This window comes from Rhea americana, unplaced genomic scaffold (genome assembly GCF_003343005.1).
Source record: "Rhea americana isolate MKP2758 unplaced genomic scaffold, rheAme1 scaffold_16, whole genome shotgun sequence".
In the NCBI taxonomy this organism is placed as follows: domain Eukaryota; kingdom Metazoa; phylum Chordata; class Aves; order Rheiformes; family Rheidae; genus Rhea; species Rhea americana.
The window spans coordinates 4911707-4924702 of NW_028185705.1; the positions used below are offsets into that span (position 1 = coordinate 4911707).

General features: G+C 41.9%; 1 protein-coding gene across 1 annotated transcript in view; it reads right to left on the reverse strand.

The window, feature by feature from the left end:
- The window catches only part of LOC146598596 (uncharacterized), a 37183-nt gene that overhangs the window by 11334 nt on the left and 12853 nt on the right, over window positions 1-12996 (reverse strand). The window contains exons 5-7 of the mRNA XM_085299997.1: window positions 8602-8838; window positions 7065-7142; window positions 5256-5472 (exon numbers count right to left, since the gene is read on the reverse strand). Of these exons, the coding sequence (XP_085156123.1) occupies window positions 5256-5472; window positions 7065-7142; window positions 8602-8838 (532 nt within the window). The remainder of the gene's footprint in view (window positions 1-5255; window positions 5473-7064; window positions 7143-8601; window positions 8839-12996) is intronic.

Below are 12996 nucleotides of genomic sequence, written 5' to 3' on the forward strand. Positions count from 1 at the left end.
TTAAATACCCTTATTTTTAAATAAAATAAGCAGCCTACCAAGGCAACTGAAGCCAATGGGATTATCTGCATCCAGAAAGTCAAACCTATACAAGTAAGTGCTCTGGTGAAGCAGGTTTTAATTCACAAGAAGGAAGACAGCTGTTAGTGGTATATCACAGATCAGCAGCCTAGAAGCAAACAGCGGGAAGTTATARCTGCTAAAGCAAGCTTATTCCAGACCACTGCGCTGGGGAAAGGCTGGATGTTACGAGCAGAGCTACAACACAGGTTCTCTATTTCATGTTTGCTGCGTTCCTAACAAAGAAAGAATTGGTCAACAACATAAAATATAAATAGTCTGTCAGAAAGCAAGCTGTGTTTTCCAAACAAAACTACATTTTCAAGGCAGGAATGTGTGCCACCAGTTAGAGTCATGCTACTCTGAGGGCCAAAAGCCATAAAGAAGCAAAGAGCTCCAAGAAGGGGCTCTGATTTCCATGGCCTGGGGCCATAGGAGTGGGTTCCTGTGCAGCCTGCAGGCACAAGCTCTGCTGCAGGCTCTATGGGCACATCATGTCTTCCCCAGGTCTAATAAGAGCACTAGTTGGCTCTCTTTCTCCTACTCAGCTGCCTATTTTCACTTAACTGGCAGGAGCTAAATACTAGTGAAAGTTTTCTCTCCTTCAGAGCTGTTTGGAGTTGTCTAGAAGCTCAGGAGTTACTAGCAGGAAGTGGACATGTCAACACAGTGAAGTCTTGTAAGTCCCCAGGCGTACAAGGAGAGAGGAATGACTGGTTGATCATATAAATAGGGCTGATTGCTCATGGACCCCCCTGACTATCTGATCAATGCCATACCCATACRTTGTCATCTGAGCAGCATTTGAACTCTCAAACTATGCCACAGACCATGTGAGAAAACCCAGAAACTTATTTCCAAATGACTACGGATGCTGCTATCCCATCCACAACCACACATGTAGGGAGCAGCGATCCCTCCTCGGGTGATGTGAGGGATTATCTGCACAGCATCCCATCTCATTCTCTTAAATATGTTATAGGACTGGATATTCAGGTAGTGCAGAGCTCTYGCTTCATTGCAGACATCCCTCTTGTGGGTGAGGTAATGTGGAGTCTCTCAGCATTTAGGAGTTGACATGAATCAAAGCAAACGCTACCACTAGCAAGAAGTCTAAAGACGTACTTAGTTTTGGTATTAAGAGCAATTTAATTATACTTTGGACTTCTATTTCAATGGACAATTTATTCTCTGTTTAGCCCTCTTCCACATCATTCTAATTAAAGAGGGTGGAAAAGGGGGAAAAAACAGCCTCRAACCTCTCTTAGGAGGAGAATCTCTCCTAAACTGAAGCTTTTGAGATGCAGCCTTCCATGGGAGCAATGCAGAACAATAAAAGCCCAATGATATTTGAAAAACAGGAAAGAGGCTTTCAGATGGAGAAGCTCCTGATCTCCAGTGCYATCAGGAGCACATCAGAGTGCATGACGCAAGGTCCTGCTGGTCTGGTATGCTCCCCACACCAGCCAGTAGGAGCTAATGGTCCCTTGGGCCTTCAGCTATAGAGGTGTTTTCTTACTTCTCACAGCAGAGAAAAGGGCAGACAAATAACACAGCAATCTATAAAAATGAATACACATACTGCTAGAAAACAAGCCTTCTTATTTTATCACAGGTTATGTTAAAAATATTTTGAAATAATAAGAAAAGCCAGACAGCTCCRGTGGCTCTTCCTAATCGTTATCAAGGTATGTAATGCACAGGGAGCAGCCGCAAATTTTTCTTATTCAATTTACAGACAAAATGGGTGCAAGCATGTAATTAATGGTAACTGAATGAAGCTCTTCACCTGCCCTCCAACTCTCACCCCATTTGTGGCTTCATCTTATACAACAGTTCATAAAAACAAGACAAAAGGTCTTCTGTGTGAGTAGCAAAGAAACAGTGAAGAACTCTCACTTCAAAAACAGAGCCCCACACTTGACMTTAATCAATTCAACTAACATCCCTGCACTCTGAAAGAGGAAAAAAAGCAGTCTCTGCCTCTCCACAGCCCCCCTAAACCATATGCTAAAAAGAATTATAAATTTTGGAAACATAGCTTTAAATCGGTAGTGCCAATTAGTAACAATTAATAACAAACCCAAGGCAATACCCTACCGCACACGTGGCAGTACCCTGTACACCTTTGTGGTCTCCAGGGTAGTTTTGCAATGCTTGTGGAAGCGGATTGGGATGAAAAAGGGGCAGGAGAGGGCCCCAGCAGCTTTGTGCAGGAGAGGAGCAGGGAGAAGGATCTGCCCTTCTGCAGCAGGTATGTGCACAGCCCCCTTGCCCCAGGGCTCCCCTTCTGGACGTGAGTCTCTGAGCAGTTCCTCAATATGAATTAATAAACRGTGTTTGGACAAGAAGATCACAAGTGACATTGTGGGGAAGGCATTTGCATAGSTTACAGTGAAAATGCCCGTTTTAAAAATCCCACCAGACTGATTCTCCCCTCAAGGTAAAGACAGTAACTCCCCCTAAAGACAGAAGGGGATAATGTAGTGGAAGCTAACCCTTAGGATTTTTTGGTTATGTTTCATCGTTTTTGGTTCTTCTGTCAGGATCTATTARCAACTGTTGAAAAAGGTATTATTCACTTATGATTCTAAAAACAAATACCCCTGTGGTCAAGGGAGATACCCCCGAGCTGTCTAACAAAGATAAAACTGAGATCACAGCATTTCTGATCTTTAAACTCATCATCAAATGATGACTCTCTCTCAAAGCATAATAAAAGGTTCTTTGGTATAGGAAGCAAAGTGGATTTAAGAAAGCTACCTAAAATGTTTGAAAAAAAGTATCGGTACAGGAATGACTTGGAGCACTGTGTTTCCAACTTCGAGTAAGAGAAACGCTACCAAAGGAGAGGGGGAGGGGAAATCGCAGCTCCTTTGTACCTACTATAGGTGGAAACATATGTATTAATACTACAATGATTGCTTTAATTTACTCATGTGAATTTTTCCAGAGTAAAGCTAGCCGAGCCTTTTTGTCAAAATGCATTTCCAACAGACTACATTACTTCTTTGAAGCCAAAATATTTCGTGGGAACATATTGATTCCAACAAAAGTTTTCAAGGGAAGGCTTCTGAGGTCCAAACTAGACASTCTGGTTACCTCTGAAGAGAAAGATTTAAAACATGACCTTTTTAGATCCTTTCCAAAAAATGGGCATTTGGATATAATTCCCTTTCACAAAAGCATTACAAAGTTTGGGTTTTGTTCCAAAGAGGACTGACAATAAATTTGAAGCCTCAAAAAAACCTGTCATGAGATGGAAGAGATGTGCCCCGACCAGCTGCACTGGTCAGGCTAACAGAGAATATTTGACCTTGAAGGATAAGGATGTGAAAACATTGAGAAGTGAGATTTTTCTTTGCTTTAGACTTCAATAATATTTGCAATGCCTCATGACCCTTCCTACTGCATTTTGTAATCCCCCCCCCACCTCCTCAGGGTTTGCAGCCCACCAGCAACGAAGCAGAGATATAGGACATCCATTGAAGAATTGATGATCAAATTCCTACTGAAAATGCCCTGGAGAAAAGTTAAGTTAGCTTTCTAATAGACTGCTAGCATCCAATGTCTCACAGCTCTTTCAAGTAGCCCATTTCTTTCTGAATAGCTCTACTTGATATGCAGGATCGAACTGTGGAAAAATGTCCAAAAGGCAAGTTAACTTGTAGGGCACAGCTATTCTGTGCCAAGACCATATGGCTTCGGTGCATAAGAAAATGAAAAGCTTCAGGGAGGAGGAACTGGATGACTCAAGAATTTGTAATAAGAGCTGGAGACTTTATGTTCTTGGTCATTATTAGGGATCAGCCCAACAATCAAACCTTTAACTGATTAGACTAATATTCAGTGTAAAGTGTCTCACTGTGCTTGCTAGATCGTACAGACAGGGATGTTTTTTAATGTTCTCTGGGGAGGCTTAGGATGGTATCGAAATCAGAAGTGAACCGTTCCTCACTCCTTAGTCTGGAAATTGATTAAGGCAATAGATATAAGTCTACAGGGGATGGCTTTGCTGGAGAACGTGGCTTTCAATGGTGCAAACACTCCTCTCATGAACATGTTTCAGTTTAGCAGGAARCGTTTCACACTGGCTAAAGCAGAGTGGAAATTCCAGGTTTGACCCAGTGGATCACTTCCCCCCTGGTCATGAACAATCCCTTTCTGAAACCACGGTGGACACAAAGACTGGTGTCTGCATCCAAATGGGAGCTTAAAAATTTCCTGGATAAAGATCTGTCTTCAGTGGCAATGAAGTATCGTGCTTAGAAGAAGGGCTGGTTGTAATCTCACAAGAGGAATTATAAAATGAGTAACATTTCCTTTCTTTTCTCGTTAAAATTATATTTCCAGTTTTCTTTTTTCCCTTTACAGTTGCAGTTTAGCATGACTCGAGGGGGAAATTCAGTTTTATGTTACATTTTGTGTTTTTACTGCTAAAATCAAAGCAGCTTGTAGAGGATTTTACCTCTTATCTGGGATTTTCGTTATGTCTATTAGTATTKTGTTCCTATATCTGACCTTGCATGCATGCTTGAAAGAACTACGGGCGAGGCTTTCAAAAATAACTATCTCTGCCCCAGTTTAGGGGCACACTGTTTGAGTGTTCCTGATTCCCAGAAAGGCTGAGGAACTATCCCCATAAAATGATAGCTCCTTTAGGATCTAGAGTAGGGACCTTCACTGGTTCTCCACCCCCAGTACCAGCACTGGCAGTGATAATTTACCACTGTAAGAAGTCTCAAGTGCCCTGGCTACTACATGATCTGCTCTGAGGGACACCTCCTTTTACATCTCCAGGTTGTACAGAGCTTATTTACAAGAGATGGCCCTCCTCTGTCCCTGACAGTCATGGGGGATGTCACTGCATGCAGYGCTTCTTTCAGTCACACTTTGCAAGGAATTTTATTTGGATTAATTTGCCTCTCTGATTGAATTCATATGCTACGCAACACTAGCAGATGATGCAGCACCAGAGACTGCTGAGGCTGCACTGACATCCAGCTCTGTGACCATTGCATATATTTACTATTTGGGAATCCTTTACTCTGACTTACTCTCCATCAGGCCTTGCTGAAAGATAATTACAGCAAGGAGAAAGTATCAAGCTTTGAACTAGGAAAGCAGCCAAAGAGTTACAGCACTCATCACCGGTTCACGTACAGCAGCAACACGCAGATCAATGCACTGCTTACCTTTAAGGCTTAGCTCATATGCTACCGCTTCTGCCTTTGCAAGGACCAGATCCACAACAGCTACTTTAGCACCAGCTTCCCCCAATGCGTGTGCAAAGGCTCTTCCAATTCCTTGACCTCCACCTGTTACGTAGGCCACCTTCCCATCCAACCGCAGCCGATCAAGGATGCGACGCCTGTTATAACCCCAGAAGACATCATCCTTCACCACTTCTTTCTAAAACAAAACCATACATACAGAGAGAGTGGGAGAGATTAAGGTGCAAGTCTCAATAACACAGTATCTTTTAAAGATTCTGCCTGCAAGAAAGAGGGAGTGGCATGCACGGGGAGCTTAACTCTCTATTTAATGCAAAAGGCAAGATTAACTCGGACTAAAAAGCACCCTCATCTCCACAAATATTAGTCTCAACAGGTACAATGTGGAAGGCAATGGAGCTGRTAAAGTCTTCTGGATCCTAAAAAATTTAGGAGCAATCAGCTATTTCACACCCCAGGCCAAATCCTGCCCTCAGGTTTGGTTGGCTCCAGGAAGACACAGAGGCTAAGAACAAGTTTGCAAAGGCAGGATTTGGCTCAAGCAGAGTGCAATCAAAATATCTTCACAAGGCTGGTGCACAAATAAAGATATCAGCCAATAACTTAAACCAAGCTGTCATCTGATCAGCTGCCATACATCATTTCCCCCTGCCTGGAATCAAAATGGAAAATACAAGATGTCTAGAATATTGGTTTTGAAATGCYAGGAATTACCAGTGGATGCAGCTTTGGGAGCACTCAATGAGCAAAACACTCAAAAGTTTGGGTCTCGCTTTACAGACGTGGACCATTAAACTTCCACATGGGAATTTCCTTCTGGCTGGTGTATGTCCATCACAGGAAAAAGGGTTCCTATCAGGAAAGATAAAAACACCACCTTTCCCAGGACAGGTGATATCTAAGGCCTTGAGTAAACTATACCCACAGAAACCAAGCTATTGACTTTTAAATGCTAGCATAAGCAGGTTCTCCTGCTGGTTAAGAATTTGGCTTCCACTGTTTGGAAGGCCAAAATATACATTTTTCAAAAGATAAAGCTATCCAGAGAAGTTTAGTGCTTTTCGTAGCTAGTCTGTAACCCAGTACTCTATTTCCCATGCTCAGCTTGGCTTTTTCTCAACTATGTGGTCTCATCTATAAGGAGAGAAAGAGTATACTATATTCCTCTACTATAAAGCTGTCCAGAGCAAGCAAAAGAAAGTATTCGTGATAATGAAAGCATTTTTTCAATGTTATCACTAATAAGCAATTGCTGCCACAGCCTCTCTGGATATGGCAATATTCAGCTCAGTGAGCATAGAAGGGCATCACATGCTGACTTTGGACAAAAGCAGCATTACTTCAAAAACATCATGTTGGCTTGTTGCAGAAGGACTTGGATTATGTCACCTGCACTATCCTGAAATGGGAAGTCCCAGAGAGCACCAGGCAAAGACCCCTAGCCAGTAGCATGCCAGCTGGCTCCGCAGACTTAGTACAGCTGGAATAGTACACCACCAGCAAAATCTGGTTTTGCAAGGAATCAGTATATATTAGCCCAGACTAATGAGGCTAATTTGTATAAACCCAAAGCTGGTAAATCTATGCTGCATCCGACCACACCATGATAGAGGATGAGTTTGGGCCTTTCCCACCAAGCCAAGGAAGTGTGGGGTTTTTTGTTTTTTTTTTGTTTGTTTGTTTGTTTGTTTGTTTGTTTTGTTTTTTTTTCCACTGCCCTTAGCAGATTCAAGGTTTTAGCAGAAGTGCTCACAGAAAGGAAATACAGACCTTTGATTCAATCACTGCATCTGGAGGTGCAGGGCTCCTTCGAATGATGGTCAGGCCACTTCGCACAGGTAAAATAACCTGCAATCATAATGCATACACATACAGCTCTTCAACTGATTTTTATTTGGTGCCCCATAAAAATTTCACTGATGCTAAATGATGTCCTCCCTTAGACCRTGGTAGCTTTTCTCTCACTTCTAATCTTCAGCTGAAATTCCTTCCAGCCCCAAAATGTCAGATGTCTATATTTGTTCACATTCCTATTTCAAACTTACTGCTCCCACTAATGCCAGAAAAAAMGCAATTTTGTTTCTCAGTTTTCTAAATAAGTGTCAATTTCTAGAATTTCTGGTGCATTGGGTTTCCACTGTCTGGCTAATGCTATCATGAAGATATTCTGGTCTCATTCTTGGAACTTAGCAAACAATAATAGCAACACGACTGTGTTCTTCAGTGTGTGCTAGAACATTTTTCCTGCACCTGCCTGTGAATTTCAGGGGGTTTTATMACCTCCCCTCTATGATCATACTATCACACTACAGTGAAAGCTGCACTCAGTGCTGGGGGGTTCAACACCATTATCAACTAATTAAAAATTATTTATGGAAAAAACATACTATTTGCAAACATTAAGTGCCTAAAAGTCAGATTCAGACCACAGAATGTTATGTCATGAGTCTTTCCCTCTTCTACAACTCAAGTRTTGTTCCAGATACTTTAGCTTATARTTATATTGACTATATATAGACTAAACACAGAATCACAGGAGGCACTACTAGAGGCCGTGTGAGTTGCAGATGGACAAGGTCCTTGATCGTATGAGGGATGAACCAAAGTCTTCTGGGCGCGAGCCTCATTCCCCCGTGCCTCGTGGAGTTTTGGCAAGGGAGAGCACGGGAAGGAGAGGAAACAGGCCTCAGCCATCCTGCCATGGGAAAACCTGACAGCTCTAGAGAATGAGCAGGGATTGTGGCCTCCAGCCGTCCTCTCTGTCCCTCCACCATGTGAGGTGAAACCATGGGCTGGAGCTCCAACAAGGAAGGATGAGGGCAACCACTGCAGGCTGGTGCCTTCTGCCCCAGGGCAGGATCAGGTGTGCCTGCATTTAAAGCACTGGTAGGTATTTGTCTGATGTTGTCTCTAGAACTGTATATATACACATCCTACCAGGAGATTTTGTTTTCTCTTGATAGAGTAGGACTTTGTTGAATCATATTTGGTTGGAGATGCCCTACAGAGCCTTTAAAGCAGAGCATTTCTTCCTTATTTGTATCATAGGGCTGATTATTCCTTCCTAAGTGCTATATTTTTATCTTGCCTTTAACATTGCAGATGACATAGATGAAGAGTAGGGACCTTTTCTGAATATAGGAAGTCATGCTTAGAGCTCAAGTAAGGTGAATTACTGTAATATTTTATTTCATTTTAGGTCCACTGAATAACGGCACCAACARCGGAAACATTTTACAGGGTACTTTGCAAAATCCATAGATCCTTAGAGTACCACTGKCACCTTAACCAATTGCATTGCACTAACCTGCTGAACACGAGGATCTGAATTAATCACTGTATTTAATCTTCTGACAGCTAGTACATTTGCATCAGATATGTTCTCYAGGTAGACTTGTCCTTTCATGAGTGTATTCTCCACACAGATCACTCCATCCGTTCTCAGCAAGTGGTTATCCATGACAAAGCTGTAGTAGTTAACAGCRTTTCTTTGATCAGCATCAATAAAAACTATATCAAAGTCCTCATCCTCAGCATGTAATGCCTGGGGAAAAAAGGGGGGGGAGAATGTGGGAGAAAATTCTAATTATTTACCTGCAATTTGAATGTCTTGGCCACTAAACTGTTCCTTTTACAAAAACTCTAATCAGAAGGAACCCCACCTTTTTAAAGTAAAATTGATAGAAATACTTTTTGAGATCTTGGGAGTTTGCTATACTTCAGAAAGAGTTCTTCAGCAATGACTGCACCCAAGTCTCCCAAAGGGGATCACAGATATAAAAGAGGATCATTCACCTCAATTTGTGTTGCTCAGAGGCACAGCAGACACACCTGTGCATCTAGAGCCAAAGGGAATTAAATCATCAAGGTAAGGGTGAGGACACACATCTGACTCTGCAGCAGCTGAACTGCTGCAAGAAGCTCTCTMTTTTGAAAAGAGTAACTATCAACAGATTCAAGAGTGGGAATTGTTGCATCAGCCTCTAGGAAAAAGAGGCGTAAGGTGGATCCTGGGAATTGCAAACTAGTGAGTCCCACTTCAGTAGCAGGAGAATGGTTGAAATCCCAATTAATAATAGAATTATATAGCACATAAAAGAACAGGTCACAATAGAGATAAAGCAGCACAGCTCCTGTGAAAGAAAATGATGTTTCTTTAATCTAAAAAAATGCTTTGGATGGCTCAGCAACAGAGAGGATAAAAGAGAACTGGCTGCTATCATCTAATTGGATTTTCAGAAATGTGGCACACCTTCCCTCCAAGCAGGCTGCTGATGATAATGTATAAAAGTGTTGATGGATGACCAGATGGGAGCCTTTACAGCCTTCTCCTGTGGCAGTTAATGCACTTGCTGCCCAAGAGGCTGCTATGGAATATTTCAGATTCCATCTGGGACTATTTAACTGCATCTGTGTGTGTTTCAATGAAACAACGGTTCATCCACCTATTTTGGGCAAGCATAAATGCTTTCAAGTCTTGGCATTTCGAGTGAAAAGAGAAACAATTATGTTTTCCAGAACTCACTGTTTCTACTACAACTTTTAACAACACTTCTTGCRTCCAGATTTCCCTTTTGTGTTTGGAGACATTTTGCACAATGAGTGATGAGTGATCCCCTGAGATGTATGAGAGAAAGCATCAATAACAAATGGCAGYAGAATATGAAAAAATAATTTGTTTKYKKGRGWGRSRTKMAYSYCWCYCMMRMAGAGATTTCAGAAGCCTTACTGAAGCAGGGAGCATGTCTTTAAGAGGAGGGAGGAGAGGGAAGTTCAAGTTCTGCTCTATCGTGAAAATTGGTGTCATTGTGGACTTGCTAGTGGTTAGGAAATTAAGCCTGCCTGAGCGCTTGGACAAACATGCTTAACTGCAGATGACAGCACACAAGCTCTGCATTCATGAGTCTGCATTYAGGATACTTTTTGAGACTACGATATAATGAAAGGAGACATTAAGGCCAAATCTATGCTGGTTTGCAATAAAAGTAATAAAAACYGGGAGATCTCATTTCCTGGGATTCATTTTTTCATTTCATGACCAGTAAGAAAATTTTGCCCTGGCTTATTCTTGGACTGCACTGGTGGAAGGCAGCAGGAACATTTCTGTTACTGTGGAAARGCATCTTACGCCAGGTTGTTACTCAGCCAGTTCATCCAATTCAGATAGTTCATGAAGGGCAGAAGAGGAAAGTTTTGGAAAAGGAGTCTCTCAGAAAGGGTGATTAGAAGTCTCATTCTCTAGAGCTGGGAGCCAAAGGCAATTTCAACTAGTTACCATGACTTATCACTACTTATAACCTTTCCTGGTGGAGGAGGTGAGGAGTAGATGTTCAGAAGCAGATATGGCCATCTCTGAACATGTTACTGCTGCTCCATGGTATGACTCCTTAATGAAAAGGAATCTCACTTTAGGCTTTGACTTCATTAGGTCCATATGGGGTTGTGGAGCTCTTTGGAATTAGCTGAACTTCTCCTTTTAGTCCTCCCTATAGACAGTTTCTCTGCTTCTTACCTATCTCCTTGTATAGATAAACCACCTGTTAATTAAATGACATTCAAGGCAGGAGAGCACCTGCGTCGTATTCATATCCAGCACAAGCCTGTTCTGTCTTTCCAACACATGTGTATGCAAGACTGCTTTTCTGAAGGCATTTCTCTTCAGCTGATTTATCAAATCCTGAATCGCCAGCCATGAAGGTCACTTGGGCACCTTTCATTTCCTCCGAGTCAAGGACACCTAAATAGAGAGGCTTGAATCACTCCCTTACAACTCATTTTGGGACCCTGACATCACACAAGTTTCTTATTTCCACAGATTTAGGATTGCTATTGTTCTGTGCATGTTTGGTTAGAAACAGCATCCAACCTGTAAGAGGAAACCTGAAATTCCTCGATTTATCCTACTGGTAGCTCTGGCTGCAAAGCTAAGCACTGGCAATTTTGGTGCTGTGATGGAGAAACTAATGGAGGACAGCTCACTGCTCTCCCTCTCAAAATGGACAAGAGGGGTTTAGAGGAGGGCCTGATCACCCTTCTATTCCTGGTGTGATTAAGCAGACTGGACCTGGCCCAACCTGCGACCTCACAGCATGTTAAAAATGCCTTTGTCCTTTGGTAGGAGAGAGGCAGAGCCCAAATGAGGCTCTGAGGAAAGCTGAGATCCAAAATAATCTGCCTGCAAAATATCCTGCTGAAACTAATTTCCTGAATGTTTACAGTGCAATCCCTGCTCCTTGCTACAGAGGCATCATAGATCGTAACAGATGGCAACAAGAAGTGTCTTAATTYTGAGCAAACTTGGCTAAAATTAATGCTTTTGCTTACAGTGAGTCACTAACTTCCTTTTGGATCAAAAAAAAAATAGCACTGTATTTCATAGAAGAGATGCACCAAAAAATAACTTGAGAAAGAGCACAGCAACGCTGTTGACAGTTACAGCAAAGGATCAGGGAGAGGACATCCTGAATAAAAACATGAATGAATCTTCTGCCAAAGCTCAAAGAAAACCTGGCTGTAGTCCTGATCAGCAGCAATGCCCTCTCCAAAGGCAAGTACAAACTCAGTCAGAAAAGCCAACTGTCCAGTTGCTTTGACATGGATCATACAGTCAGCGTATTTGTAATAAAAATGTACTCAAAACTTATTACCTTTGCTATGTCTTGTTCTTGACCTAAATGTAATAGCAATCCATCCTTCGGGTGCACAGAACACATGAAAAAGTACAGCTTCCTTTTAAACACTATTAGAATATTTTACTGTATGTGGACATACACTCTTGTTACTCCTAAATGCTATTCTATTGAGTACAGTTTATATTCACCAGCAAAGCTAAATCTCTAGGGAAGCTAGAGAGGGAATGCAATTTCTAGTAATAACAGCTCACAACAGTGAATACTATCCACTTATCCCCACAATTTCCAGCTATTTTGGACTCCTTTCTGAATTAACCTTTCATATCAAAAGGAGCAATTCTGCACACTAGAGACTCCGACACAATTTCATGCATAATTTATTCACTCAGTTCAACATTAAACGCAGAGTCCTTGACTTTGTCAAGGTGGATTCTGTTGGCAGACTTCACAAGCAGCAAAACAGGCGAAATGAGATCTGCAACTCAACCTCTTCACCTATTCTGTCTGGTAAAAGGAGGGAAGAAAAGAAAAAAGAAATCCCCTACATGCTTATACAATGCCCTACAATCAGCTGAATCTGCTGCAAACACATTGTTATTTTTTTGTGTTGCATTTTCGATTTTAAAATGGAACGATCAAAATCACAAATATGAATAATTTGCTGGCAGTTTGCATTCCCAGTGGGCTCAATCCTGCATCCATTGTTTGACCAAAACACCCCTGGGAATTAAAGGAAGGACTTTGTGCAGGATCAGGCCTATTGTCAGCAGCTGAGGCATAGCAAAGCACGTTATTCAGGCAGAACACAACAGAGAGGAGTTTATACTTAAGGAGCTTGTTAGGAAAMGATTTTAAACACTGTGGCCCAGCACAGATTTGAAAGATAGCTAATTCCCACCGAAATCATCTGGCTTAAGCTCCRAAGGATATCCTGAACCTAAGAAAAAGCTGCCCCCACTCTGTATTTAAACAGTTTACGTCAAAATTACTGAAGTCATTGGGCACAGAGGCACATGCCAGACTGTAAGTGAGCAACATGCTTTGGTCAGGGGGTGGAGACCACCTTGGCA